The sequence below is a fragment of the Nanorana parkeri genome, unplaced genomic scaffold (assembly GCF_000935625.1).
Source record: "Nanorana parkeri isolate BGI_ZX_2015 unplaced genomic scaffold, ASM93562v1 scaffold516, whole genome shotgun sequence".
Classification (NCBI taxonomy): domain Eukaryota; kingdom Metazoa; phylum Chordata; class Amphibia; order Anura; family Dicroglossidae; genus Nanorana; species Nanorana parkeri.
In genome coordinates, this window is record NW_017306784.1 from 537,074 (window position 1) to 554,035 (window position 16,962).

The 16,962-nt window shown below is 39.5% G+C and overlaps 1 protein-coding gene across 1 annotated transcript in view; it reads left to right on the top strand.

Annotated features, from left to right (window-relative positions):
• The window catches only part of PLXNA2 (plexin A2), a 275,782-nt gene that overhangs the window by 218,717 nt on the left and 40,103 nt on the right, over positions 1–16,962 (top strand). The window contains exon 21 of the mRNA XM_018561322.1: positions 14,634–14,902. Coding sequence (XP_018416824.1) covers positions 14,634–14,902 — 269 coding nt within the window. The remainder of the gene's footprint in view (positions 1–14,633; positions 14,903–16,962) is intronic.

A 16,962-nucleotide genomic window follows, 5' to 3' on the forward strand; every position in this document is an offset into this window, starting at 1 on the left:
ACTGTATATATGTATAAAAATTAATATTCCCAACCCATTGTTGTTACATATTGACCACTTGCATTTGCTTTTAAAAAGTGACATTTAGCATATTATTGACTGGGTTTGTAAAATATGCATGTTTGCTACCATTTAGTTTTTTTTATATATATTTGGTTATACTGTAGCATTAGGCATAGGTTTCTACTGGTGTTTGTATATATGTATGACATTTACAATTGCACATCTCTGCTCCTTTGTCTGGCAGCAAAGGCATTAGGGAATTTCAGCCATAATTTCTCAAGCTACTGGTGCAGGCTGTTTTCTGTTAACTCTCTGTCTTCGTACAGTTATGGGTCATTGACCCACGGCGATGGACTGCAGCCGAGCTAGGAGTCACTGCAAATATGCTGGTAATGAATTTCAGGGAAGGTAATGGCCTCATATTAAATCTGTCTCAAAGGAGGCAGAGATTAGAGCGGGCCAGATATTCACATGGGAGAGGCGGTAAGATGGCTGCACAGAGGTGGTTTGGATTATGCATGAGGAAAATTCAAAATCGCACAGGAAACAAAATGACACTTTTACAGAATGTTGTGCTGCTAAAATGTTGTAAGGATAGGCACATACAATGTGCGGTCGGGTTGGGGAGCAATATGGCTAGTACGGCTTTGAAATGCTAAATATACTAATTTGTATTATATTAATACAGGATCCTTAGAAGGGGAAGCAGTATTCAATATAACTCCGTGTTTAGATATCATTTTCATAATGGTAGCTATCTGTTATTACATAAAACGTATTACACAATGTGTCCTTCAGAGGGATACTGCTTCTATTATTCTTCATTAGATCTTTTCACTAGCTGGCATTATCGGGAATATTGCTATCTACATATAACGCGACATCCATTTAAAGAAAGTACCCATTTGTGTGCAGGAACAATTGTGTTAAATGTGCCTCTTTAACTGCATTTTTTACATTTGTTCTGGTATATTCTTTTATGCAGTTACAGTATGTGCACTGAACTTGCATTTTTTTATATGTGTTTTTAATGGTAATAAAAGTTTTCTTCCCGTCACATTTCCTGATGGACAATTTGTTTGATCTGAGATTGGTGGTGCTTTTGTGAGCTGTCAATCAGCAAATAGGTCCCTGCTCAGCCTTTTTGATTTTTATCCTGGTGGTAAACACATTCAAAAAGACAAAGAGGAAGTGCTTACTCTACGTAATTATGTCGAAGCACGAGTTAAACAACAAGTTTTGTCTGCTGTACGAGGACCTCACCTGAACCCACACAAGAATATACTCGGATGATAACATGTAAGTTTTTGGTTTCGTTAACAGGCTTTGGCACATTCAATAATTTTTTTAATTTATATTTTAATTTTAACATTCTTTTATCATTTTTGTTTTTAGCTTTTATGCTTGTGGAGTTCTGCATTAAGTGTTGCCAGAATTTGATTCCACGCTGTGAAATGCCATGTGGTAAGTGTTGTTTCAACATACAGTGAAAGGGAATATTTATTTGTAGTTTTTTTTAAAAACAACACCATGTGCCTGTAAATATTTTTCTAGAATTTTTGATTGATGTGTACTTAAAGCTGAAATTTTGCACATTTGCTCAGTAAAAATTAATTCTCCATAATGATGTGTGTCCCATTGCTGGATGACTGCTGTGTTAGTTTTTAACTAATGCTGCAGCATCCACCAGTGGAATACACATTCCTAGGGGTAATTAATTTTTACATGGAAAATGTGCAAAAATAGTTTTTTCCTCAGAGTTCAACTTTAAATATAAAGGTCTTCCCTATTGCTGCGTGCTGAACTTTAAAAAATACTGTGCAAGACATAATTGAAGTACCATGTTATATAAAAGTGTGTGTCAACAATAAACAGAATTATTTAGGCTGCAAGTAAATGTCAGATTTAACCCATGTTTATGAAAAATTGCTTTACTTGCAGTAAAGCAATTTTTACCAACAGTTAAAATGTTTACACTTTGCCCATTTGGACTGGAGTGTTTCAGATGGGCAAATGTTCATCTTGATTTTCATCAATAATGTCATTTTTCACAGGTAATCGTAACCATAGGTCAAGCACAAGCCATTAAAATACATGTATTTCGTGTTCCTGAAATTACATAATGTGGATGACATGTCTTGCATGTCATTTTTTGTGTGTACTTTCTCTAACTTGGGTACAAGACTCAAGTAAAATGGGTCGTGCTGCCCTTTTCTTATAAAGCAGCTGAAAAAGGGACATCACTACTCCAAACATTATTTTTTAACTGCCTTTTTCCCATTTGAGGTAGATGTACTTTTTGACATCAAATTGATTCTGCAGCTTTGGCTTTCACTACTCTTTTTGCACTTTGTAGTGCAGTAGATGTCAGGATTTAATGTTAGACACTCATTTATGGATAAACCCGTAGAACTGTAGCTTGACTGCTTTTCAGTCAAGCTACTCGTTGCAGCACATAGAAGCAGAAACCTGATACAAAGTGCATGGAAATGATAGTATGACTAATGTTATCTAGTTTCTGCTTTGCTTATGGTGCACTTTTGATGGTGGTAATCATTTCCCTTCATTATACTTGTACATAATTGGTAAAACAAACAAAACATATTCATTATTTTTCTTTTCTTCACAGGTGTCGTGCAACTGGTCTTTTTTTCTATTCAACTATTCAATTTGAATATAGAATAGAAAAGTTTACCATTTGCTTGTATGATAAGTCAAGTCATATGGAGTATGCAGGAATACATGTACTTACCAGCCCCTAACAAGGCCCAACGGAGGAGTGCCAAAGTCTTTTGAAGGAGATACAACTTTACCAAATGTGTGCAAGTCAGAAAGCAAATCTGACTGATTATGCAGTGGTGATCAAATTTAAGCTATAAGAAATATTTTATGGTCATACTAATGGCATATGAGGTCCCCGATTCAAATCCAGGTTCGGCCAGGACACTATCTGCATGGAGTTTACATGTTCTTCCGTTTGATTATGTGGGTTTTTTCTGGGTACTGTGGTTTCCTCTCTAATTTCGAGTACATGCTGATAGGTTAATTGGCTATTGTCTAAATTGGTCCATGTATGTGTGCATGTGAGATTGGGACATTATATTGTAAGCTCTTCAAGGGCAGGGACTTGTGAATGAATAGTATGTAAAGTCTTGTGTAAATTGATGGTGTTATACCTGTAATGAATGCTAATAATAAATATATCTTTCAACATTCCTGATTTGAACAATATCTTTTTAAAAGCAAGAGCCGAATCTGCCTATAGCTAATATTTCCTCTGAACAGCAGTGAATAAGAGTATCCAAGATTTATAATGAGCCCAGCCCTTACTTAGCTTTCTGTGCTCATCCTATAGCTAATATACAGTAGTATTTAGTATAGGTTAACATGCTGCAGTTGATCTATGTTATTGACTGTTTACAAAACTGTTTAATAACAACGATCTGATTTTTAAAAAAACCCATGCTGCAACCAAATTTAGATGTATCCCTTACATCTAAAAGAATAAGAAAACATTAAATATTCAGTTAACATTGTTATGATATATACAGTTAACCATGATTGCTCTTGTCTTAGCTAATACCAAAAGAATAATTACATACAGGATAATTTGAAAATTCCAAACCTTACTGTTTTTATTTCTAGCAATGGCGGGTGTCAGGATCTATGTTAAAATCCACTGGCCTGGCTTCCATTTTCTTAGCATCCACCCAGCATTACATGCCTGAAGAAGTAAATTGCTTTAGCCACACTCTGCTAACACCACCTAATTACTAATTAGGATTCAGGACACAGTGCTGCAATGCTCATTATATAAAGTAATGCTTCTCAACCTTAGCATGGGAAATTGTCACCTGTAAGAGATAGTAACAATCATAGTCCCTTGCTGAAAAGATCTACAGCATGTCCACTTTCAGAAGCCATGTTATCAGACAGGGTGTTACCCTCTCCTCCCTTTCAGGTGTAGTGGGTGTTGCTGGACCCTCCGCTAAGAACTGTTTTCCTATCTCTTCTCTATCCATTTCACTGCTGTTGGTGTAGCCCTTGAGCAGCCTAATGGGTCTGCCTGTATGGGCTTGATCCAGAGGGTTTCTCTTATTGGAGAAGCATCATCTCAGGGGCTGCTGTCTGGTATCCTAGAGCAAGTGATTTCTTCTCTATCCTGGGATGCCACTTTGGGAAGGTCTCCTGGTTTGGACACTGTTTGACACCATCTAAGGACTGCTGTATCTTCACTAGCCAGAAGGAATGGTAGTCCTTCCTGCATCAGGTGAGGTAGTCTGGTACCAAGAGTCTGTGTTTCCCCAGTACATTTAAGGGAAAATCCCTGGAAACTGTATGCTTTCTACTGGTAACCTCTGCTCAGACAGAAGAGGCTTAAGCCTTTAGGCACACCTCTGACCCTGCGTTGCAAGTGAAGTCATCAGAGTTGGCCCTGTGTACTCCTGGGCTGTCGGTGGGCAGTACTCTGATTCTCATCCTCTTGAGTAAGATCTTTCAAATGTTTCCTTAGTTTCGTCTTCATTCAGTTGGATATTCTTCAATTTACTGCTATGACTTTTCCTTACTTCATAGATTCTGACACTTTGTGGAATTTGGGGGATCAGGCATATTCTTAGACCTATGGCTTGAGGTCAGAAAAAAGCAGGATCGTTCTTCATATGGATCCCTCTGGAATGACCACAGAACCACCACTTACAGTGTGTACCAGAGAGGCACAATAACTTCATCCTCAGTTCTGTGTGGTTATTTTTATCTCGCCAATCTGGAGCTAGGGTCTTGTCTACCCTTGTGGGGGTGTTTCCTATGCACCCTACTCCCTCATGTTGGCTTTGTGGGATCAAATTCCTGAGTTCTCTAGTAGACCCAGATATCATTATACACCCCTTATAGACCGTTTGGTTCTACTTAATTTAGATTTCTTCCTGGTACCCCTCACTTAGCATGATTAGTTGTCTGACCAGACAATTGATTCCCCATCCCTTGATCCTAGGTGTCAGGGGTGTAAAGGGTTAAGGCCTTTCCACATAGGCTGGCAGGTCATTTGTACCAGTACCTTTTCTTTCAAAGGTTCTTTCTTGGGACCTATACTTTCTCTGTGGTTTGACCACATTTCTTGTTGACCATGCCAGGTTGTGGGTATTTTCTTCTCTACATGGGACTTTGTTTTTGTTCTACCTATTTATGGTGGGTACTGATTGATCAGCTTTTTGCTTGTTCAGGTTCGCTTTCCCTTCCGTGTGGAGTTATTCCCCCCAGTGGTCATCTTTTATGTTTTAGCCTTGAGCATCAGGTTGGTTTTTGTGTGCCTTCCCTTTGGCCATGTTGGCATGTTCCCCATCTGGTAGGGGGGCTCTGCCTTATCTAGCTTCGGCATTGATCCTTCAGGCAGCTCTTGGACTGCAGGCAGTCCCCAGTTCTGTTTTGTTGGGTCTGCTCTGTTGTTGCTCTGTTGCCTAGCCCTCAATTGGACTGCTTTTGGACATTGCGACAGTATCTGAATTCTTGTGTCCCTCAACGAATGAAAATAAATTATGCTTTTTGTACTCACTGTAGAATCATTTACTTGGAGTTCATTGAAGGGCACAGGTCCCAACCCTCTTTGTTTGATTCATGCTCTTAGTATTGTTTGCTATGAACTGAGGCTTGCTGGGTAGAGGTAGCAGTATAACCTGACAATATCTGGATTCCTGTGTCCTTCAATGAACGCCAAGAAAAGGATTTTACAGTGAGTACAAAAATCCTATTGTAATTAAAAAAATGTCAGTTGTTTATGATACCCAGTGCTTTAGCAAACTAAATATCAACTAGTGAAGCAGATGCTATTAAATCTTCTGGTGATTATAAAGGTGTTTGGGGACTACTTTCACATACAAAATATTTGTTTGCACATTACATGTGTCTCATATAACATAATTTACTGCAATTCATACAATGGTGATGAATTTTTCATTTTCACATTAATTTTTTTTTTATTTCTAATGCAACTGTTTGTAGTTTCCAGCGATATTATTAAATGTCATTTTGAACTATTGTATTACTGTGTGTAAAATAAATTTACCATACTGCAGTAAAAATTAGATTGTTGAAAAGGTTTATTCGGTAATGATGTTTTAAATAGACCAGATTTCCTGAAATTACTGGCAGTCATACAGCCTAACATACAAAAAGAAAGACCTCATGCAGCATGAGAACAAAAAGCATAGCATTTGTTGCCCATAGCAGCCATTTATTTTTGAGTTAATTTACTCATAAAGTGCATAGGTATTCACTGTGATTGGCAACAAGCACTATAATTACGTGGATGGAACTTTTCTGCCGTGTGAATTCAATGCTGCCTATGTTTGTGTATCATATGTACACAAAAACATAAATGATGCTGGCGACAAACACTACTTTTTGTCTGATTTAAGTGCTAGTTCACGCCAGCCCTGTTGGCAAATTGCTTTATATCATATTATTGCCTTAGGGCTTGTTCACACCAAATGCAGACCAGATCTGCATGAGTTTCTGCACGTGCAGTGTGTTTTGCCACGTTTTTGACACGTTCCAGGCCATTTTTGTAAAAAAATTAAAAAATATTTTTTTTTTAGCTTACAGTGCGTTCCAGGGCGTTTGCATGCATTTTTTATGCGTTTGCATGCATTCCAGAGCAGGAAAAATATGGCTTGCTGCAGTTTTTTTACATGCTCTGGAACTGAATGCTACGGTGTGAACTAGAGCCCAAAATACCACTGGAATACATTGGACGCAGTTTTGATCCGTTCTGTAACTGCTCTGCGCTTGGTGTGAACTAGCCCTCATTTCCTATTGTTTCAGTTTACAATAGCTTGCTTGTTTGGTGTGTGCTGGACAAAAGTAGCACAGGTAGCATTTTTGCGCAGCATGTTAAATGAATGCCAAGCTAAATGCATTGCAGCGAGTGTGCACAAAACACACCAGCGGATGCACATTATGTGCACTTGTACGCGAGACTACTGAATGAAACCCGAAGTTGCACATCACAAGCATTTCTCTGCTACACTTCCTTTGTAAAATGGCATCTTGTTCAGTGCCATTTCAGGGTCCAGTGCCATATCCAGGAGGTAAACTGTAGCCAAAATTGTAACTGGGCAGCACAGTGGCATAGTGGTTAGCGCTTCTGCCTTGTAGCACTGGGGGTCCCTGGTTCGAATCCCAGCCAGGTCACTATCTACAAGGAGTTTTCATGTTTCCTTCGGTTACCCTGGAATGCTGGAAGGTTAATTGGTTCTTGTCTAAATTGGCCCTTGTATGTATGCATGTGAGATATGGACCTTAGATTGTAAGCTCCTTGCAGGGACTGATGTGAATGTGCACTGTGTAAAGTGCTGCGTAAATTGTCGGCACTATATAAATACCAATAATAAATAAAACTGCTTTCCCTATTCTCAGAGTATGGTTAGCACACATCCCTGTTTCCTTTTTAAGCATTCTGTCCTTGGAAAACAAGTGCCCCGAGAGTTGCTTCTTGCCACCCAGTGGTGCACTGCAGAGGCTTCACTAGCACCAGACGCCCAGGCCACAGGGTGTCCCTGGTTCTTTTAAGAAAAGGGGTGTTTGGGGGTTCTGTTTCATCGCTCCATATAGAGGAAATATACCACTTCCCCATTAGTCAAGGTGCCCTCATTACCTAAGCATCAGACAAGCTTACCCAGTGTCAAAATGTCAGAATTTTGAACATTGTGAACCTGTGCGCAAATAGCAGGAATCCTATCTCATCCAGACCCTATCTCATCCAGAAGTCCACAGTTTATCAAATCCAGATTTTCAGTAGAAAATGCATTCAAATAGATTTTAGTGAACAACAAATACAATAGAATACCTATTATTAGGTAAAATAGATAAGGTTGCGGCAAGTAAATAAATACCAAAAATGTCAAACCTCAAAATGGCATGTGCCGTGAAACAGCGAACAACTTTGTCTAAAGGTGAAATGTAAAAGCCTCTACAAGTCATCAATTTAACCATTAATAATGAGTGAAGAATTCTTGCTCTCACTTCATTGTGCACGGCAATACCTAACATGTATGGTACAATTGTCGTTTTCATATGTAGGTGCACCTAACACATTTGTTTTATATCCGTATGTAAGTGTTTGTGGGGATTAAACATTTTCTGAGGGGGATGCTTTTTAATTACTTTTATTTTTTTTTTACACTTTCTTTAACATGTAAGTGTATTTATATCACATAGAAGACTAGCAAGCAGCTGGTGACAAGTTTTCTTTCAGGAGACATTAGGGGACTATTATACCCCTAATGTCACCTTTGTAACCCAACGCAGAGCACAGATTGTGCTTGATTTGGATTTATCAAACCTGCCGACACCCAACATGGTGGCCATGATGGTCGGGGGGGAAACTGAATACTGCAGGGCTGCTACAAGGATGGCTTTACAACTGCCTGGCGTTTACAAACTGTAGCTGGGAGTTAGGTGGGTGAAAGAAAACTGGCTGATTTTTGCCACAAATTTAGTACTTCTGTGGTAGCGAAAGGGTTAATCCTAGATGCCCAAACCAAATTTACAAGTACTAGTATGCCTTGACTATCTTCAACTATATTGACTATTTAAATTGTTTTCCCAACAATTGTTTTTAAGGACATATACGGCTTTTATTTGTACATTATTACACTATTTTAAAACATTTCCTGCTTGTGTTTTTATTATAAGATAATTATATGTTCAAACAATGTATTTGTGTTAATTTTACACTTAACAGATTTTAATCATTTAACCTTTAACCACTTGAAAACCGAGGTGTTAAACCCCCTTCCTGTCCAGGCCATTTTTGAGTATTCAGCGCTGCGGTACTTTGACATTTATTCCGTCATGCAACGCTGTACTGAAATTTATTTTATACTATTTTTTGTGGACACATAGAGCTTTCTTTTGGTGGTATTTAATCACCGCTGGGCTTTTTATTTTTTTTTAAAAGTACCCTAAATTTCGAATAAAAACCTGTTTTCCTATGAAATTTTATGAAACATTTATTATCACCCCAATTTTTTTGTAAAATATAAAAAGATGGGGTCACATTGGGTAAATATCAGCAGAATTGTACAAATGTCACCAGCACACCAGTCCTTTTAGGATAGCAAAAGCTCGATTTATTGAATGTGTACCACACCACACAGTGTCCCTTCATCAGGCTTTAGCGCTTGTTGGTCATATGACAAAAAACTTCAATAAATGAAGCTTTTGCTATCCTAAAAGGACTGGTGTGCTGGTGACATTTCTACAATGCTGCTGACATTTGCGGCGCCATCCGCAGTCACTGCGAGCACCCCCTACTACAAGGGATATTTCGGTAAGGAGTGCAACAAGGATAGTACACATTGGGTAAATAGACACCAAGCCTTAAAATTGTGCGCACCCGCAAAATCGCAGAAAACGACCACACCCAAAATTGGCCATAGGTGATGCTTTAAAAGCTTTTACTGCTCATCAGTTTAGTGTTATCAGTGATAAAATTATTACTCTCACTCCAACATTCGCGGCGATATATAACAGGTGCGGCACAACAGGCCGAATCATCATTTTCGCATGTGGGCGCACCCAACGCAAGTTTGTGTGTGTATGTGGGGGGGCAGGGGACTTTTAAAAAATGTGTGTTATGTTGCGTTTTTTATTTGTGACTTTTTTATGTTTCTTTAATTTTTTGTTATGCTTTAATTTTTTTAAACTTTTTTTTTACACTTAACTTTATTGCTATCATATAGGGGACTAAGAAACCCCCTATGTGATAGCTAATTCACATGACAGGTCATCTTTATGGAGACATCAGGGGTCTGTAAGACCCCTAATGTCACCTAGGGACCTTCAGAGAAGTTGATGAAGCAGAGATCTGCTTCAGCAACTTCTCATTGGCATCTGTAGCCGGGAATGCCAGCTGAATGCGGAAGTGATGTATTATACATCACTTCCTGCATTTGGGGACCAGAGAGGAGATCAAAGGGAGATTGTGTACTGAACTCTGGTGACAGAGTTGCCGTGCCCGTCCTGGCTGCATCGGACACAGCGGGTCTCGGGACCGGCGACAGTGTCGGCTGGGGTGCGCACAGCTGCACCTAGTACATGGCTGGCTGTTTACATTTTGGACAGTTTTCCCACTCATGTGCACACTGGGCGCCACGCATGATTGGGGGCAGTGAAGGATGTTTTAGGACAGACTCCCGTCCGGCTGTTTAGGAACAGCCAATGGACGGCAGGTGGTTAACATGTATTTTACATGCTGTTTGTCCTTTGACATGCCCTTTGTCATGTTGGGGAGATTTCCCTTTACTTCCTGTCCCAAAGATACAACAGGCAGTAAGAGGAAATTTCTTCAAAGTGAGGAGAAATCCCCTCTTAAATGTTACTGAAACAGGTGTGTCCATTGAAGTTTCCACTTCTTCTACTGTTCTGGTGACAACTCTAAAATATTGGATTTGTCATTGCTTTCTTCACATATTCTCTACGCTTTGGTGCGTCAATGACCAGCTGTGGGTCATTTTGATAGGAGGACTGGGTGACAAATGCATTAAAATGGTTAGAATTCAGTGTAGATATATCAACACAGTCTTTTGGTGTGGATTAATTTGTTTATAGGATGCTGACAGCCCTTTTTTTTACATTGATATATACTGTATGTGTGTTTGTTTTTGGAGCAGAAACTAGAGCTGGCAATGGTTAAAATTTTCATGTTCGATTAATCAAAAAATTTTAAAATCAATGAATCGATTAATTATAACGCACATACAGATCCAACTACATTGGCCTATACACATACAGCACAACAATGAAGTAATAAAATGAACTAGGATCACTCTAATCCTGCACGTTATTAACCTCTTGCCGTCCGCCCGTAGTAAAAAAACGGACGGACGGCACTGCAGCATCTGCGGGTTGCCATCTCCAGACGGCAATTTTTTTCTGCTCGTGCGCGCCCCCTAGCGGGCACGCACGGGCAGAAATGACCCGACGATTAAACACACCCGTTACCGGGTGTTTCACATATAGGCGATCAGCGGGTCCATAGCCCGCCGATCGCCTATATGTGCTCGTTCGCGGCTCTTGGATCCCGGGACCGACTCTGAGGGCATCAGGAGGAGGAGGATGGGAGATCAGCTCCTTGCTGATCTCCGTCCGGGCTGTGAATGCAGAAGTGATGTGTATTACATCACTTCCGCATTCACCTGTCAGTCATCTGGCTGCTATTGCCAGAGAGAAGAAGCTGATAAAGCAGATCTCTGCTTCATTCCCTTTGTTAGCCGTCACCGGACTCCTCCCCCCTTCCCTTCGTTAGCCGACAGAGCCACTTGGGGAAGGGGGAGGACTCCGGTGATGTCGATGTCCGTGACGTCACCGGATCGCCGTCGGCACTCCCGGAAGCCGGCGGAGAGGTTAGTGTTTTCATTATTGATCAAAATTATTTTAATCGATCAAAAAGTTTAACGATTAATCGAAAAATTAATCTTTAATTTCCACAGCCCTAAAAAATAATACAACAGTTTGAATTATGGCAATGGTTAATGGTGAGTTATAAGATTAGGACTGACAATGCCAAAAGTAAATTGGCATTAAAATGCATTCAAGTAAATCTCATTGATGCTATAAATGTGTGCAAAAGATTTTGTACATATATTCATATCAGAAGAACCAAGCCAGTCAACAGAAACTTAAAAAAACATACTGCTCCCAGTGCTAAAGAGCAAGGAAGCATGAATATATGTTTATATGTTTGATGGGAGACTATTGTATTTTTATGTCCACATAATTTATCATTGTAACTATTATCAAAAAGTACTTTTTGAAAGGTGTCTCATATGGGAAAGGGTGCTGGGGCGAGGGAAAGACAAAACAAAAAGGAGTTGGTGCCCCCCCATCCTGTGGGGCTGGTCAATAATGCAAGACAACATAATCCCCATATCTGGACATGAGAAACAACTTTAAAAAATCCACAGAAACACTCACAGGCTGCCATGGCTCACGAATTGTATAACAGTGACAGACTGAAAGACTCAAATTGCTGACTCTCTTAGAAAACTCTGCTGTCAAGCAGACTAAAGGCTAGTACATAGTATATCACAAAACACACCCTGCTTGATCTAGCAATTAAAATAAATACCAAAACAATTACTTCACCTGAATTGCAGATTTGTGCAAGCCTTAGAGCAATCAAAAACCATCTTAGTAATTTTATATTTAATATCTCAAAAAGCAGGCAGTGCATGTACAGTACACAACAACAAAAGTTTCAACAGACAAACATACAAGCAGAACAAGTATTTAAAATAAAAGGGATAGAAAAGTGAAAAGATTACCATTGTATACTGCTACTCCAGGAGCTGAAAGAAATATCCGAATCATACCTCGATCATTTGGAACCGGAAAAAAAGCTGGATTTTAGACCTCCACTATAGATCCTTTGAGTTCATATTAGAGACACCTGCCCCTCAAACTCTCCAGTCAGTTGGGTGGAGCCCGCATTTGCAGTTTAGCTAGTTTCCATAGGCGTTTTTAGATTTAGCAATCACTTTAAACTACCATAACTGTGCATTGTGGAATACAAACATATAATTATCATTAACAAACATTGAACTTGCTTATCTATTCTGAAAGACACAAATTTTGAAATCGATATCTACCCAAAGAGATCTACATTTTTCATAGATCCCTCATAGCCCAAGATTTATGTAATGTGTTTATTTTTAATCTCTCTTGGTAACCACTCTTTTGCAGTATTTTTTAATGAGTGCTGCAAGGCATGGAAGATATACTGTATGTTATTATGGTTTTTTTGTATCACAATCGGAATGTGATAAACAAATGCGTATTAACAGACCGGGTGAAAGGCAACACATTGGTCCATTTAGCTGTTACTTAGCCATTAAGTTTGCTTATACTCATAAAACAATCTTTGCTTAATAACAATGCTGTCGAGATCCACCCAGCTGCGTGAATGACAGCTGGCTCTGCCTATCTAAAGGCAGAGCCAGCTGTACCCACCCCCTCCCCCGTCCGTTCCTCCAGTCAGCCCTGGAGGATTGGAGCGGGGAGGGGGGGAATCCCTGTGGGGAGCCGTGACTGACAGTCACTACTCTCTGCAGGGACATGATCGAGAAGTGAGCGAGCAACGGTATGTGTTCGCTCACTTTCCGATCTATTGAGCCGACGTGTGACAGTTTCATTGTCACACATCGGCTCGAACTATGAGGATGAGTGATTTTCACTCACCTCATAGTTCTCCTTTAACCTCCAACTGCAAAGGGGATTCTTCACTCGGTGTGCGCACACCGGTCTGTTTGGCAGTTGTCGAACAAGCAGGCCCCTAACTCGCCGAGAATCGTATGATTCCCGGCGGGTTTTCCAGCCTGCTTGTTCGACGGAAGACGTGCGACCGTACAGTAGAAACGGTCGCACGCCTTCCATACACTGCACGATTATCGTACGATCGTGGGATTTCCTGCGATTCTCGTATGAGAATCGTGCAGTGTATGGGCACCTTTAGAGCTGTAAAATTGTGGAACTCCCTTTCCCAAGCAGTGGTATCAGCTGAGAGCATACATTCATTCAAGAAATTTTAAGATGTCTTCTTTAATGAACGCAATATACATGGGGTATGAGTACTCTTAATCTCTCGTACTCTTATACACACACGCAAGCACACACAAGTTGAACTGGATGGACTTGTCTTTTTTTTTCAAACTTAACAACTATGTAATCCCTGTTATGAGCACATTCTAATTATGCATATTAGTTCTTACATATAGTTTACAAATGTTTGATATAGATAGGTCCGCTGCTGCTGCTGCTCAAGTTGTGACTTGCTACAAAGTTAAGGTGGACATACCTGGATTAAATTCACCTGTTTCTATTGGCTGAAATTCAATCCATGGCCCTGCCGACACCACCCAGTTTGGGTGGAAAATTGTCTGCCCATCTTAGGAGCCAGTTGTCGGTGTACAATACAGTAGTAGGCAGGTGGAGACTCCTAGTGTATGACCAGCTTTACAATGTTGACAATGATAATATCCTCAGTCTAGGCAAATTCACTTGCCTGGAGATCAAGAACTGCTTTTTAATGAAAAAAGATGCAGTTTTTGTAAAAAAAAAAAATATATATATATATATATATATGTGTGTGTATATATAGCAATAGATAATCTTGTAAACTTGCACATTTCTTCCCATGGTGCAGACCAGCCAGTACCATAGTAAATAATGACTCTACTCCAGGGAGGATTGAATCCATTCAGAAATAGATAAGCTTTTACCTCTGTTCAGGCCTGCTCTGCCTTCCCCCTCTGCCATGCTGTCATTTCTTATATTTTAGACCTGGGTCCCTTGAGGTTTTGCATACTTTTTAAGGGTACCATGACTGAAAAAAGGTTGAGAAATACTGTTCTAGACAGTTTTGTCTGTGTTCTTTGGTCTACTGTCTGCCAAACCATTGATTACTACATAGTTACAGTGGGAGAAAAAGTGGAGCATTGGTAATGGGCACCTGGCATTGGAGCCTGAACCTGAGAATGTTGTCTCTGCTTTCTGTAAAATTGTGCTGTCTGAAAGGCTACATGCACAAATCTCAGACACCTCGTGCTATAATTTGTTTTCTGTTCCCATTCTAGGTGCAAGGCAAAGGCCAACAGAGTGTGGAGAAAGCTTTGAATCTCTTTGCTCAGTTGATCAACAACAAGATTTTCCTGCTAACTTTTATCCGCACTTTAGAGATGCAGCGTAGTTTTTCAATGCGTGACAGGGGGAATGTAGCATCACTGATCATGACTGTTCTACAAGGAAAGCTGGAATATGCTACAGATGTTTTGAAACAGCTACTCTCTGACCTAATTGAGAAGAACTTAGAAAACAAAAATCACCCCAAGCTTCTGTTACGCAGGTAAAGTTTGTCAAATGCAAAAAAAAAAAAAATCACAGGCAGTCATTATGCTAATAATGTTTTGTCATTAATATTGTTGAACTTAGAAACAGTGCACTTAAAATGCAATCTGTGGTTATTTGTTTTTTGTTCTTTGTAACAATGAGAACACACACATATAGGTTGAACCTGATGAACCTGTGTCTTTATTTAACCCCACCTACTATGTAACTATGAGAACATTTGTTTTTAAGTATCTCTTCTTTCATAAGAACCTTTTGAGTAAAGAAAATTATGGTGTAGAATTGCTATAACTTAAAGAAAAACAGAGCGGTTTTCAAACACAGGGCTCACAAAGTCTAAAAACCCCTCCAAAGTCCTTCTGTATCTTTCAGAGTGAAGGTTGCATTATGCTCATTATTCTTAGGGAACTCCAAGTTTAAATGTAAAGGGAACGTACACTCTAGACCTCAGTACCTAAATTTTCTCTATTATCAACAGTTCTGTGATTTACTGACTGATCAGCTGATTGTCTTTCACCACAGTCATGAAACCCTTGTGAAGTCTTAGCCCTCAGTTTAAATCAACAGTACTGAGAAAGAACGGTTTTCTAAGAGAGAGGTTATACCATACATATTTATATAAAGAAATAATTTACATTTCTCTGCCCATACAAGCTTAGATGAAAATTAAACCTTTTGATAGTTGGACTTATGATGGAAGTGATATGTGTCCTGTGTTTTAAAATATACCTTTTTAGGAAAGAAATATGGGGTCTGCCATTACTGGTCTCTGGCCATCGACTCAAATCAAGTAGACAGATCAAGAAAGTTGAAGAAAAGTCAGAACTCCATGGGATTGATTTACACAAGTCAAATAGGCTGTTCAATTTGCAATGGAATGTTTCTTTAGCTAAGTGAATGAGGTAAAGCTTTGTTGACTTCCATCGGCCAATCATGTGGAAGCCGAAAGACAGTTTGTTTTTCTTTGCCCATGATTGGGTATTCTTTGCAAAGTGAAGTTTCACCTCATTCACTGATCTAAGGGAAAATTGCAAAATGAACAGTCTATTTTCCTTTGGCAAGTCAATCCCCATATATTCCTACCCATTTGGTATTGAAGTCAGAGAGTCTGCATGACATGTGGGCAACTGGCATTTCAGGACAGGGTAGCGATAGCAGCATTCTTGTTTTTCTTGACATGTTAGCTGTGTTATATTTTGCAGGTTTTTGGTGTGGTGAAGGTGGTGGTGGTGGTGGGTTACTTGGTGAATATTGTCTTGCGACACCATAACCTAGCTATGCATTCTTGCATAACACCTATAGCATCTAGTATTGACTACTTGGATAACTAGGCTGCCACCTTGGCCTCCTTCCTTTACATATAGACAGAAAATGCTCGTCTCTGCTGTTTTTCTTGGTGTTGTCCAAAGCTTGTCTTAGTAGTGTCCTAGAGCATTGTGCTCTGCATTTTATAGGTGTGTTCAGATGTGTGTTTATAATATGATTTAAACATTGAGTATCCTTCCGGCCCTAGTGAACTTGGGGTCAAGATATCATGTTTTTACTTTATTGGATGATAAAGGTTTTAAATTAACATTTCATGCCACTTTTTTTTAGAAATGTAGCAAATATAAGAAAATTGCCACAATAGAAGGCAGCATGCTGCAATTTTGGCTATTTAGATTAATACAGCAGGGCAGTATTTTGTAGAACAGTTTTCTTTACTAAAAATTGAAGGTTTCCCTGTTATGCTGACTAAATAAATGAACTGAGAACACCTGGGATGCCCTGACATCCTTCTTCTAAGTGACATTGCTGAGCACTGCAGGAGTCCATGTTCTACAGACATCTACTGTGGAATGCCTTTGAAGCCAGGTTAATCTACTAGTCTAATGCATTTGTTTTATTACATGTTAGTCGTATTTTCACCAATAATTATTCATTTTTGATTATAAACATGCCTGGGCCTTTAACATAGTTACCTACAGCCCCAAAACCTAAAGCCAAACTCCAGCCAAAACTTTTTTTGTTTGTAGTGTTGAAAAGAATGTGGAAATGTAGAACCTCTGTCGACTTTCA